Source organism: Salmo salar, chromosome ssa14, assembly GCF_905237065.1.
Source record: "Salmo salar chromosome ssa14, Ssal_v3.1, whole genome shotgun sequence".
Lineage (NCBI taxonomy): Eukaryota > Metazoa > Chordata > Actinopteri > Salmoniformes > Salmonidae > Salmo > Salmo salar.
In genome coordinates, this window is record NC_059455.1 from 13,349,854 (window position 1) to 13,364,809 (window position 14,956).

Consider the following 14,956-nt stretch of genomic DNA (forward strand, 5'->3'; position numbering starts at 1 on the left):
GGACTGTTTCCAGGTATGGCCGTTTAGATTCGTGGTTAGTGGACATATTCCCCACAAAGTGGAGTGGTCGTTCGCAACGACGTGATGTGCCATGTCTGTTCAAGATGGAAGCAGATTGACTTTTCCGATTTTGAGTGGGCTTGGCTTTAACGAAGCGTTTGACCTTTTTCTTCCAAACTTTTGTATCAGAGTCTATAGACAGAGCCCGGGGGCTTGTTTCTTGATCAAGCGGGCCCTGGATAGGGTCTTGAATGAGAGCGGGAAACATTTGAACTTTAACGTCCATGCAATGGGTGTTAATTCCTGCGGACCTGGTGTCCGGTAATTCCCCATCTAGTCCTTGTGACTTATCTTTTACCCTTTTATCAAATTGTTCTCGCTTAAGTTCTTCCCGTAGTGGGACTTCTGGAGAACATTGGTCTACGTTTTGATCGTCCTTCAACCCTTTGTTACCCTTGTGCTCTGACACTTTTTGTGGGTTGGGTGCAGGAACGTAGCGAACGGGTCGATTGTAGCGGTAGTCATGTTGATGGCTACGTACTTTACAGTTATTTCGACCGCGGAGGTTATTGGAATCATGGTTTCGTGGTAGAAACTGTTGTTGTGCGTCATCTCTCGACGCTCCAATACCTGATAATGCACCCTCTAACTGGAGTGACTGCTCCTGGTTAAACTTCAAAACCGAGTGGTCAGGGCTCTTAGCGTTGTGAACTTTTGATGCCTCAAAAGCTGTGCTTGCAAGCTCTCTGAGTTGTAAGATAGGCAAGCCAACGTGGGCTGCAGGGCCCAAGTAGGTAATGAAGGTGGGATACATGTTCGACAGAAACATTTGTTTGAATGGTAACAGCTCTTCCATTCCTGTTTCTGTGAGTAGGCCAAAGTAAGCTGAACGAAGCCTATGATAGAAAGCTTGTGGGTGTTCGTTTCGAGCTTGTTTGACGGTGTTAGCCAGTGAGCTATCGTGTTTGCGAGTCGCAGAACCACTGAATTCTAATTTCAAAGCTGTGGCAAGTTTAGCATAGTCATTTAGCACGTGTTGCTGTTGTAGACGAATGAACCTCGTCACGTGTCTATTCGACGTTCGCTTCAACAGGTAAACCCTGTCAGAACCCGTAGCGTTCGGGTAGCCACCCAACGCGTCCTCTATGTCAGCTAGGAACGTCTCAGTATTGTTTGGCTGACCTGGAACGGGGTCAAAGGTGGGGAAATTCTTGACGAGTTTGTCAAGGTATTCCGCGCCAAGCGGGCGGAGAGGGTTGGCTTCATCCTGTGGAGAGATTGGGGCCGAAAGGCCAAGAGAAGAAGACAAGCCTTGTTGTTGTTGGCCAAGAGGCGCCATATTACTCAGTGCCGAAGGGCCAAGAGGAGAAGACTGAGGGACACATGAGGGAGGCAAGGTCTGAAACCTATTGTCTTCACTCCTGTCAGTACAGGGCTCCGGTTGCTTGGATGGGAAGTCGCGCTGTAGAGCGTGACCATTCTGGATTTCCTCCAGATGGTACCTAAGGGTGGAATTCTGCTGCATTGCAGAGTCCACTTGAGCGCTTAGAGTACTGATTTTGGACACGTGAGTGTCACACCTGCTCCTTTCGGTCTCAAACTTATCTGTCATGGTTTGCAGATAGAGGTCTTGAATACGGAGCGAGAGATTCAGTGATGAGATGTCCTCTGCTTGCTTAGAAATCAATATTTCCAACCTCATCACCTGAGTTCTCTCATCATTCATTTGGTCAGCGACTTCAATAAGTTCTGCTGATTTATCATCCAACTTTGTCATTGTGTTCATTAACTGATCGTCTTTGGTCTGCAGCGCTTTGAGGAGCACCGTGTTATTTTGAGTAACATTCAACAAAACAGCATGCATGTTGTCAAGTTGAGCGCTCCTGTTTGTAGATAACTCTTCAGATTTATCTAGTTTGGCGTGGACATCATCGTATTTAGTTTTGGCTAAATCGAGTTGTTCCTGTAGCATATGATTTTGTTCCTGTAGAAAACGATTTTGTTGAAGAGCTTGTGCTTGTTCATCGTCATACGTTTTTGCAATTACATTTAATTGTTCAGTTTTCGAACGCAGTTCCATAGCTAGCAGAATTTTTCCCTTGTCTGCATTGGTCATTGGTTTCCCGGTTCTCTCCACCTGTCCCTTTATGTCTACCGTTACCTGCTCGTGCTTCAGCTGTGCACTGCGGTATTGGACAGATGGCAATCTCGGATGGCAAGACATCAGAGCTAGACTGGAGAGAACCTTTACGAGGCCTGCGCCCGATGGTTGATTTTGGAAAACATTGTTGTCTGCTTTTCCACTAATGGCATAATTAGGGTTGTTATCGCTGCTAAGGTCAGAGATCAATCCATTTACGGGTGGAGGTTCACTAATTAGCGGGCGAGTGGGGACCACCCCCTCTGATAGCCTGCACATTATTAGAACATTTGAAAGGAAAAATGTTTTTCCTAATTTTCCAAAATTTTGGAATGTGGAAAACTGCAAAGACGATTTTAATCTATTTATAGACGTTAATGAACCATCAGTACTGTACAGTACTGTGGAAGTTGAACGTGAATGAATTTGCCAAAGCAAATTGAATTAATCAATGCCAGTGATTAGTCCTACCTGGGTAGGCTATCTGGGTATTAAACTTGAATTACCTGAGAGGTTGCTTCATCCCGGTTAATATGCAAAGTTTAAGTTGTCTCATTTAATTGGAAGAACCTAGAAAGGTATGTTCGACAATTTAACTAAATAAATTGAATGAGACGATAATCCATACAATCTCCATTGATTGGATATCATAAGTGTAAACCGTAGTACAAATGTTGGGACCCTTCACCACTAGGGTACGCTCCTCCCTGGGGCTGAAGCCACATGGGATTCACCCCCGTCAGTAGTGGGTTTGGTGAATGTGCTTTGCTAAAGCAGATTTTACTGATTAATCTATTTATGATATATCAAACCTGTATAGGCTATCTGGGAATTAACTTTGAATTACCTGAGAGGTTGCTTCATCAAGGTTAATATGCAAAGTTTAAGTTGTCTCATTTAATTGGAAGAACCTAGAAAGATATGTTCGACAATTTAACTAAATAAATTGAATGAGACGATAATCCATACAATCTACATTGATTGGATATCATAAGTGTAAACCGTAGTTCAAATGTTGGGACCCTTCACCACTAGGGTACGCTCCTCCCTGGGGCTGAACGTCAGTAAAGGGGTTTTACTGACTGTGCCTTGCTAAAGCAGATTTTACTGATTAATCTATTTATGATATATCAAACCTGTATAGGCTATCTGGGAATTAACTTTCAATTAACCTGAGAGCATTGCTTCATCTAAGTTAAGTTTGGAAAAAGTTAATCATGTCTCATTGTAGACGCCCAATCAATTTTGGATATTATTTGAAAGATCCACTTGAAAAGGTAAATCTGGCAATTTCACTTGTTAGTTAAATTGAATGAGACGCCATATCCAGTCAATTGTGATTGTCTGGATATGTTACCGTGCTCCACGTTTGAATTTCCCCTAGAGATGTACTGGCAATTCTTCACCACCAGGGTGCAGAATGCTGAAATTAAACGGAAGTACAAAGGTCGGACTTCCGTCGCGCCAGCGGAGAAATTTTAAACGTGTTACGGTGGAGGGTAAAATGTTCCCTCTCTGTTAGCTTACCCGTAATGCTAAGCTATTGCTACTTGGTTCAGGAGTATCCTTCCAAGCACCAAAATAGGAAAGGGTGGGTTTTCTAGTGACGTCTCACCTTAACCCCATTCAGCATATTCTGCTAGCGTTTATGCTGACCGGAGCGACACGGTACTTAAATATCGATGTGCATACGGTCTGCCCACACTTTCTTAGTGTGGTAGGCAAATTATTCGGCTCGGTTTACCAGACAGTTAACTTCTAATCTTACTCTAGAAGTTAATATTGACCGACAGAAATAGTACCGTTTGGCCTAACGGACTAAATCTGGAATTTAATCCTCACTGCTATCGACTTAAGACCGGAGCTACTCTAAATAGCTTCTCTCAATGGAAAATGCACAATCACTTTGTTTACATAGCAGGCTGTTTGTACAATTCTGTTTGCACAATTGATATATAGAATTTCACAGCAAAGTCCAATTCTATCTTAGATTCCTCGCACGGGGGCTCCAATATGTCGTGTCTTTGGGGGTACCATTAAACTGAAGATATGTTTATCAATTAGCTCCCTGTAATTATTATCACGCGATTAAACTGATTAATCGTTTAATTGTAATTAACTAGGAGATCGGGGCACCAAGGAGAATATTCAGATTACAAAGCTATAATTTTCCTAATATAACTTTCCTATACTATAATATTCTATTCTATTATAGTATAGGCCGATTATCTCCTAGTTTAAATGGTGTATTTACCTCTAGTCCAGTCTCATTCCAAACGTCGTAAATTGTTGTATCTGCACGAACCCAGTCTTTACTAAAATCATCCATACATCAATTGTCTTAAAATCATTTATTTACTACACTAAGTAATTAACAGAAAAACATACAAACAGTAATTATCATCACAAAGGATTGGTATATGAATGTGCCCTTGTGGGCTAAACAGGCAGGTCGGCCTGTTGAACAATGGATCATAAACGGTCAGGCTCAGAAGTTACACAGAGTTCATTAATATTAACAATAGACAATTGAAGGCTCACTCATTCGGGAACAATTGCAATCAATATATATTTACGCTCAGTGTGTCGTCGTTCTTTGTTGGAGAGTTCGGTTCTGTTGGGAAGTTTTGTCCGCGTTCTCTCTCTCTCTCTCTCTCTCTCTTTCTCTCGGTTAGAATGGATCTTTCAGAGCGACATTCATTAATGTCGTCATAGAATGGTGGTTTCGTTGGTCTTCGCGTTCGATGATATAATTTACTTAGCTGCAGACTAATAATTAATATCAAAGACTTGTTCTTATTCTGTCGGTATCGATAGTCTAAAAGTTAACCACGTGGTATGGTTCACTTTCAGTAGAGGAATTGGAAGGTAAAACCTATTAGCCAACGGAGTGTAGGCCTGGTCTGTGGAAATGTAAATCAGGGGGTGTTTTATAGCGCCCATCGAACAGGCTTGTCAAATGACGCCTGGTCCTGTATGTGTCCCTGGGGCGTGCCTATGACTGAGTTAGATTTGGTTACAGAAATACAATTCTATCACATTACATCAGTACATAGCATCTCAATGTCTTACAAAAGCTTTATCCTTATTAATACATTCCATACACCCATATAATGCAAGTCTTAAACTGAGTCTATTATATAAACAGTTTTATGGTAATATGGCTATATTGTCTCTTCTGAGTATCACAAAATGGTACCAAGCAGATCAGTTCGTAGCTGGATTCTTCACCAATCTTCCATACCTTCTCCAGAACACAAAATGTCGCTTGGCTCTCCAATTCTATGAGTTGGAAGAATTTCCTGTGTCTCTCTATGGGCCATGTGGCCAGAGACTCTCCTGGAATTTTAGAGTTTTTACGACCCTTTACACACAGGGTGGATTGTGTGCAAAAGGGAGGGGTCAACTGTCCTCCCTGTACCAAAAGAGGCCAACGTCATGACAGAGCCATGAACCTCTCATAGGAACCCAGCTCTTACTCTCTCCCAGACGGCCATAGCCCACTTCAACGCCCGTCTGGTCAGCAGGGAAATTACCATGGCAACCTTGGACCTTTCGGTGGTGGGAGTTCTCGTCTGATAGGCGAAATAGAGGGAGCACTGGAGTAGGAAACCATGGCATTTTGATGGAGTACCGTCATATTTCTCTGGAAGGGACAGTTGGACATCATTGACCTGGGCGGAAAAATGGGTAGGGTGGGGGGCTGGCTCACTGTAACAACCCGTGGTAAGAGGCCCTCTGATAGGGGTATAGAGAACCTCGCTGGCGGTGTCGAGGCGGTAGAGAACGTACCCAGTTTTGCCAGCTGGTCATGGTGTTGATGGAGTAGATGACCTTGTTCGTTAACCATCTGGAAGAGTGTTGAATCTTCTGCGGCTTCCATATTGTGAGGTGTTATTCTGTACAGGTGCAGAAGGTGAGTTTAATACTGAATAGATACAAAGAACAAACATGGGAAGCGTACTGAACGTGAGAGAGAACCAATAACACCTAAGGACTGATGTCAACTGAGGGTTAAATAAAGAGGGAGTTGTCATGGTATTGATAAAGTCCAGGTGTGCCTAATGATGGGAAGCAGGTGTGCGTAATGATGGATTGCCAGAACCGGTGGTTAGTAAACCGGTGACGTCGAGCGCCGGAGTGGGAGAAGACGTGACAAGGTGAGACAACCCCATATCACAGTCATAAGTAAAAATAATTCCTCAAATTCAACGCTAGTAGGAAAAAACAAGTGCAGGTTTTTTTTGTTAGTGAGATACTCTTTGTTTGAAGAGGTAGCGTTTCAGACATTTTTGGAAGATGGGCAGGGATAAGTCGCTCTGGATAAGCTTCTTCCACCATTGGGGTACCAGGACAGAGAAGAGTTTTGACTGGGCTGAGTGGGAGCTGACCCCTGTAGGAGTAGGAGGGCCAAGAGACCTGAGGTGGCAGAACTGAGTGCTCGGGTTGGGGTGTAGGGTTTGAGCATAGCCTGAAGTTATGGACCAGGGTCTTGAAGTAGATGCAAGCTTAGAATGGAAGCCAGTGGAGTGTGCAGAGGAGCGGGGTGACATGGGATAACTTGGGAAGGATGTGGTGTCAGTTCAGCTAAACTGTGGGTATGGCAAAGTGAGGTGTACACCAAGCCGAGTGATTTGGTGTATAGAGAAAAGAGGAGAGGGCCTAGAAACGAGCCCTGGGGGACACCAATAGTGAGAGCATGGGGTGCAGACACAGATCCTCTCCACGTCACCTGGTAGGAGCGACCTGCCAGGTAGGATGCAATCCAGGAGTGTACAGAGCCTGAGACGTCTAGCCTTGAGATGGTGGAGAGGATGTGATGGTTCAGTGTTGATGGCAGCGGGTAGATCTAGGAGGATGAGAATAGAGGAGAGAGAGTCAGCTTTGGCAGAGCGGAGAGCCTCCGTAACACAGAGGAGAGTGGTCTCAGTTTAGTGAGCCGTCTTAAAACTTGTCTGGTTAGGGTCAAGAGGGTCGTGCTGAGAGAGAAAACTAGAGAGTTGGTCATAGACAGCAGGCTCAAGTGTTTTGGAAAGCATAGAAAGAAGGGATACTGGTCTGTAGTCAGAGGGGTCGAGTGTTGGTTTCTTGAGGAGGGAAGCGACTCTGGCCGTCTTGAGTCAATGGTCAGGGAGGAGGGAAGTGAAGAATGGGAGGTCTCCAGAGAAATGTATAGTAATAGAAAGCAGCTTTAGCAGGGCATACAGAGGAAGAGAAGGTAGAGTGGAGGGAGTGGAAGAATGATAGGTCCTCCGAAAATTAGTTTTCCTACATTTTTGCTTAGCTGCCCGCAGCCCTGTTCTGTGAGCTCGCAGTGAGTCACTCCGCCGTGCAGCAGGAGGGGAGGGCCGAGTCGGCCTGGAGGAAAGGGGATAGTGAGAGTCATAGGATTCTGAAGGGGAGGAGAGTACGGTCAGAGAAAGAATTGGGAAACAGGAAAGAAAATGATTTAGATGAGAAGAGAGTGATGGGAGAGAGAGGGCGAAGAATGTGATGGTGCATGCCCATCTAGGAAGGCTGAGTGAGCTAGGTCGGCTAAATAGGTAGGGTTGGAGGATGGGGTGAGGGGGGTTGCAAGGAGATTAGTAGGCGAACAGCCTCTAGTAAATGAGGTGAAGCGCATTGCCTGCCTTGTGAGTGGTAGGGGACTGGGAATGGGTGAGGTCTAAAGAGTAAAGTTGTGGAAAGAAATTGAGGTCAGGAGGTTGAAGTCGCCCAGTACAATGAGTGGTGAGCCATCGTCAGGAAATTAGTTTATCAAGGTGTCAAACACATTGAGGAACTCTCCAAGGGCACCAGAGGGGTATACTACAGTCGTGGCCAAAAGTTTTGAGAGTGACACAAATATTAATTTCCACAAAGTTTGCTGCTTCAGTGTCTTTAGATCATTTTTTTGTCAGATGTTACTATGGAATAGTGTCAAAGGCTTTTATTGACAATTACATGAAGTTGATGCAAAGAGTCAATATTTGCAGGGTTGACCCTTCTTTTTCAAGACCTTTGCAATCTGCCCTAGCATGCAGTCAATTAACTTCTGGGCCACATCCTGACTGATGGCAGCCCATTCTTGCATAATCAATGCTTGGAGTTTGTCAGAATTTGTGGGTTATTGTTTGTCCACCCGCCTCTTGAGGATTGACCACAAGTTCTCAATGGGATTAAGGTCTGGGGAGTTTCCTGGCCATGGACCCAAAATATCGGTGTTTTGTTCCCCGAGCCACTTAGTTATCACTTTTGCCTTAGGTCAAGGTGCTCCATCATGCTGGAAAAGGCATTGTTCGTCACCAAACTGTTCCTGGATGGTTGGGAGAAGTTGCTCTCGGAGGATGTGTTGGTACCATTCTTTATTCATGGCTGTGTTCTTAGGCAAAATTGTGAGTGAGCCCACTCCCTTGGCTGAGAAGCTACCCCACACATGAATGGTCTCAGGATGCTTTACTGGTTGCATGACACAGGACTGATGGTAGCGCTCACCTTGTCTTCTCCGGACATGCTTTTTTCCGGGTTGCCCCAAACAATCGGAAAGGGGATTCATCAGAGAAAATGACTTTGCCCCAGTCCTCAGCAGTCCAATCCCTGTACCTTTTGCAGAATATCAGTCTGTCCCTGATGTTTTTCCTGGAGAGAATTGGCTTCTTTGCTGCCCTTCTTGACACCAGGCCATACTCCAAAAGTCTTCGCCTCACTGTGCATGCAGATGCACTCACACCTGCCTGCCTGCTGCCATTCCTGAGCAAGCTCCGTACTGGTGGTGCCTCGATCCCGCAGCTGAATCAACTTTAGGAGACGGTCCTGGCGCTTGCTGGACTTTCTTGGGCGCCCTGAAGCCTTCTTCACAACAATTGAACCGCATTCCTTGAAGTTCTCAAAACTTTTGGCCACGACTGTACAAAGAAGATTCAATGAGTTAACCAGATAACTTTGATAAACAACTCGAAATAACTATTGATTTTCTGGTTCATTAAGAAATCTAAATGTATGTGTTTTTGGTGTTGAGTCAATTGGACCATGCCCATTTCTAGCTTATCTTTCTCAAAAAATCTAGTTTTAAATATTTTATGGAAGTTCGCAGGCTAATTTATTGATCCTGCTTTGTAGTATACCCCTCCTGTCGGTGATAGATAACAACAGCTTGAGTGGACAAGTGACAGTGGCAGCATGGAATTCAAATGAGGAGATGGACAGGTGAGAGAGGAGGGAAATAAAAAATCTCCACTTAGGAGAAATGAGTATCCCTTTGCCACCACCGCCACGACCAGATGCTCTTGGACTGAGAGAACACATAGTCAGATGACGAAGTAGCAGTGTTCTCTGAGATAATCTATGTTTCCGTCAAGGTCAAAAAGTGTGGGGACTGAAGGACAACAGGCTGAGACACACCGCTCAGCATTGATTGATGATTACCTAGCAGAGATAAAGAAAGATACCCCCTCCAAAAGACACACCCACCAATTATCACAAAGCTACTACTCAAATTGACCTGAAACCCATTCAAGTCAATGTTACAACCCTTCACAGCCACAAGTACTGAGCATGCAGCAGTTCAAACAGCAATGATTTAGTAGGCTACTTGGTAGAGGGACAACACTTAACTAGAATTGCCCAAGCCAGACTATACCAACAACAACAACTTATTGAAAAATAAAATATACTTAGGCTACTCTTGCAGAGATTAGTTGTCTTCCCAGGCTATAGATGAGGCGCAGCCTCTCCACTTTGTCTAATTGCATTGCACAGTAACTGCACTTTAACTCCCCCTCTGTGTACGATCTTTCCACTGCTGTCATTCAGATTTGGTTTGGTTTACATTTTCCGTGACACAGTTGCCAAACCAAACTTGAACACCAGTGGCATTGCTGCTTTGAAATATTTACCTCGTTTCTAGGATACCTAGCATGGTCACACTGGCAGGAGCAGGGGTTGGGAGGAGACTTGTGCAAAGGTTCTGAGCTTTTTAGTCAACGGTCTTGTGCCAACCACAACCACTGGCAAATGAGGATAGGACATAGAGAGCTGCCAGAAGGTGATGCCAACATCTGTAGCATTATGGCAGCCAGTCAAGTTTGGGAGCTATGCTCCATTATGGGAGGAATTGGAGGTTGCTTTTCCTCTGCGAAAGCACAAAGAAAATGCAGACATTTTCTTATTCATCAGAAAATGAACAGTAGGTCTTGATTAGAATATGAGGGTTGTCCGGAAACATGAGTTGTCAATTTGTTTAGTGAACTGTGTTAAACTGAGAAGAAAATAATTATTTAGAAAAATGTGTGAACCTTGGTCAAGTTGTCTTTTCATTAGTCTTCACATACTCTAATTTGCTTGGCCATGTTAAATAATATAAAATTATTGGCCAGGATTTGTCTTCACATGCTTAGCTCCATGTCTCCTCCTTGCCCCAGGGAGCAACCGATCTTCAGCGCCAGGGCCCATGTGTTCCAGATCGACCCAAACACCAAGAGGAACTGGATCCCCGCCAGTAAGCATGCCGTCACCGTCTCCTTCTTCTACGACGGCAACAGGAATGTGTACCGCATCATCAGCGTGGGCGGTACCAAGGTGAGCCAGGCAGCTGTGCTGTCCTGTACAGTTGTCCTGTACCGGCCAACAGTTAGAGTATGTGAACGTGTGGTCTTGTCGAAAGCTCTGATTTAGGGAAACATCCTTTTCGAGAGATGTTTTTAGGACATTGTGGGATGGTTGAAAATATGGTCTCCAGAGGTGCTTTCAGTTCACAATCATTTGCTTCTAGCCAAAAAAGCAATTTACAGTTTGACAAAGAGAGTAGATAAAGATGGGTCTGGTATGTGTAGCAGATCAGCATTAGCCTGTTTAAGATTGTGTTCACTCTTACTTTTGCCTGTACTCTTATTTATCCTTCCATCTCCAAAGACCTTGGTTGATCACGATGCTAAACATAAAATCAGTGGTTGTAGGCTTTTATTAATTTAAAAACAATTTAGCCATTGTTCAGTCAATAAGAACTGGAATGTGAACAGAAACTCAATGTCACCAAAAGCGCTCACAAGATCAAGGCACAGATTCCTCACAAGTTTTGAATTTAGATTCCCCAATGCTGCCCTGTAATTTATCTGATCTCCTCTTAACACCTCTGGTCTGACCCACAATCCCCACTCCCAGCAGACCCTGTGGTCAGCAACCTAATTCCACCTATCTGTTGTCTTGCAACGTGGTCATCTTTTGTACCATGTCATGTGAAACATGTTGCCCCTGACTCTTGTAATCGTTTCTTTAAAAAGCTCCTCTTCTTTAAGCTTCCCTTGCCCTCTGATTCTGGGGTTTTAAGTCAGTCATATTATAGTAATTCTGCAGCTGATGCAGAAGTTTATAAATGGGTCTGCTTAATGTGTTTTCCTCGTGACGTGAAACCAAATGGAGGGGCTGTAGCCACTTCTCCGCACTGCCTGACGCAATGTTTGTTAATCTGTTGAAAGGGTCGGCCAGTCAAATGCCATTTTGTTTGTTACGCCCTGAAAATAATGCAAGCCATGCACTCACAGTCCAATCTAAAAGATGGGCATGTCATGTTATCAGAATAAGCTCAAAAGACATATCCAAAGGAGATAACTGTTTACAGAGAAGATGTGTATAACCATCTGTTTGTACAATGGATTTGAAACGATCCATTTGGATATTATGAAAAGGCAAACGGATGCTTCCGTTATGATCCCAGATGTTTCACTTCTCTTCATTCAAAGTCCGAGAGAACAAGTCCTCACTTTGGCACAAACATGAACAATAATGTGGTGTATATGATAGTGTTTGATGTTCATCAGGTGAGGTGAGGGACTACTACTGCAGTAAGCAATGATGTCCTCCTCCCTCTATCCCCAGGCCATTATTAACTGCACCATTACGCCCAGCATGACGTTCACCAGGACCTCACAGAAGTTTGGCCAATGGGCGGACAGCAGGGCCAACACGGTCTACGGCCTGGGCTTCGCTACAGAGCAGCAGCTGCATCAGGTGAAGATCTTCTAACTTCACTTTACATAAGGATCTGGCGTCCCAGAATAATTCAGTTGTTGAATTATGGACAACTCATTTATCTTGTACGATGATCATTTTAGGTACATTATCCAACGCTTACTGCAATGTCAAACTAAATGCATTTCGCTCTTGTCCGTCCTCAGTTTTCTGAGCGGTTTAAGGAGGTGAAAGAGGCTGCCCGTCTTGCACGCGAAAAGTCCCAGGATAAGATGGAGTTGGCCAACACAGCCCTCAGCATTGCTGCCCCACAGGTGAGCTCAGACAGAATGCTTTTAAGAGAAAAGCCTCTGAGGAGGAACTTTTGAGTGTCTGTGGAACTCCTGCCGTACACATTGAGGTACTGCTATCTCCTGCAGGCTGCGAAAGAGAAAAAGCATGGGAAGGAAGGCGTAAGAAGGATGAGCTGGGTCACTTGTCTCTGAGGAAAGTGAGAGGAAATCTAGGGCGATGGTAAAATTATCCCATGCAGCCCAGTGCTCTGCCTGGCTGGTTATGTCTGCTCACCGCAGAAGCCTCTGAAATGATTTAATTGCATTGATCAATAGGCTATTTTGCTTATGGTGGTCACATGTTAACAAAATGTGTAATATACAGCAGGGCCTGGGACCCCTTTTGTGGTAGCAAATTCATCAGGGGACCCTTTCGTAATCAGAACACAACTTGAGTGAGATATAAAATGACATACAAGGAGTTTTACTATGACTTCAGCAGTGCATGGCCGGACGAACCAAGTCTCGGGAAGGAACATTTTAAAGGCCCGCCTCTTGGCATCGGAGAGAACATTTTTGCAGTTTTCAAGCACATTTCCTGTTATTCTATATCTTTTGTCGTGCGGCAGTTTTTTTAGTTGTTGCAGCTTTAAAGCTAATATCCTGCAATTCTACAAATGTTTCCATGTGTCAGAGAGAACTTTACCGTTTTAAAGCTTAAAGATGTAATCCGCAGTAGGGGGAAACAGCGCCACTAGCTGCTCCACCGGCTGCCTCACCACCGTTATTGTTTTTGTTGCAGAGCTGAGGAGCGTCGTGAAGCATGGTAAAAAAAAACATTGCACTACATATTGTGCTCTCCTATCGCACGTGCAGTGATGTCCAAGGGGAGTAACTTCTTTGTTGTAATATCGAAAAACGGATGTGTCAGTTTTACCATGAAGGATTCCAGCTTTAAATTACAGTGCATTTATCAAACAAATTTACATTTTGGGGGGGAGTACAATAAATATTGAGTTGAGAAATGTATAATTGGTGTGGAATACTGTGATTTAATAATATTACATTGTGTTGTATTTACACACTCTAAACTTATTCCATGGATCCATTGGCCAAAATTCATTTAATTTGTTGTTAGCAATATTCCTTAAAAAAAAAAAAAATATATATATATATATATATATATATATATATACACTTTTGACTGGTAATGTATGTGTGTATATATATATATATATATATATATATATATATATATATATATATATATATATATATATATATATATATTACCAGTCAAAAGTTTGGACACACCTACTCATTCCAGGATTTTTCTTTATTTTTACTATTTTCTACATTGTAGAATAATAGTGAAGACATGAACACCATGAAATAACACATATGGAATCATGTAGTAACCAAAAACAAAAAAAGTGATCAAAATATATTTTTAAACAAATCAAAATATATTTTATATTCTTTAAAGTACCCACCCTTTGCCTTGATGACAGTTTTACACACTTGGCATTCTCTCAACCAGTTTCATGAGGAATGCTTTTTTCAACAGTCTTGTAGGAGTTCCCACATATGCTGACCACTTTTTGGCTGCTTTTCCTACTCTCTGCGGTCCAACTCATCCTAAACCATCTCAGTTGGGTTGAGGTTGGGTGATTGTGGAAGCCAGGTCATCTGATGCAGCACTCCATCACTCTCCTTCTTGGTCAAATGGCCCTTACACAGCCTGGAGGTGTGTTGGGTCATTGTCCTGTTGAAAACAAATGATAATCCCACTAAGTGCAAACCAGATAGGATGGCGTATCGCTGCAGAATGCTGTGGTAGCCATGCTGGTTAAGTGTGCCTTGAATTCTAAATAAATCACAGACTGTGTCACCAGCAAAGCACCATCACACCTCCTCCATGCTTCATGGTGGAAACCACACATGCGGAGGTCATCTGTTCACATACTCTGCGTCTCACAAATACACAGCAGTTTGAGCTGTTCTTGCCATAATATGGACTTGGTCTTTTACCAAATAGGGCTATCTTCTGTATACCACCCCTACCTTGTCACAACACATTGGCTCAAACACATTAAGAAGGAAAGAAATTCCACAAATTAACTTTTAACAAGTCACACCTGTTCATTGAAATGCATTCCAGGTGAATACCTCATGAATCTAGCTGAGAGAATGCTAAGATTGTGCAAATCTGTCATCAAGGCAAAGGGTGGCTACTTTGAAAATGCTGAATAAGTTAAAGGGTATGAATACTTTTTGAAGGCACTGTATTTTTGTATCTTTTGAGATCTGGCTGCGGACCCACTGCAGTACCTTCATGGGAACCTCTGATATACAGTATGAGATGCCCTGATATACAGTATGTTGAATTGATATTGCTGTGTTCTTTATTCTCTTGCTATCGGACGACTTTTCTCCAGTTCTCACAGGTAGGTCTCGTGTGTTTGATTTCCAACCTTCACCATTCACGTCTAAAAAGGGCCAGTTTGGGTACCATTGTGCTATGACAAGACAGTAAATCAAACAGAAAATCTTGTCTTTATCTTCACGAGGTTGAGATACTCAGTTTGATGAACATTAT

The 14,956-nt window shown here is 43.4% G+C and overlaps 1 protein-coding gene across 2 annotated transcripts in view; it reads left to right on the forward strand.

The window, feature by feature from the left end:
- Nucleotides 1-14,956, forward strand: part of LOC106568943 (homer protein homolog 3) — a 57,838-nt gene that overhangs the window by 15,371 nt on the left and 27,511 nt on the right. Inside the window, exons 4-7 of one of the 2 annotated variants that reach the window (XM_014139804.2) lie at nt 10,540-10,696; nt 11,993-12,124; nt 12,292-12,399; nt 14,796-14,804. In XM_014139804.2, the coding sequence (XP_013995279.1) occupies nt 10,540-10,696; nt 11,993-12,124; nt 12,292-12,399; nt 14,796-14,804 (406 nt within the window). The remainder of the gene's footprint in view (nt 1-10,539; nt 10,697-11,992; nt 12,125-12,291; nt 12,400-14,795; nt 14,805-14,956) is intronic. The other variant, XM_014139805.2, reaches the window with a different exon arrangement.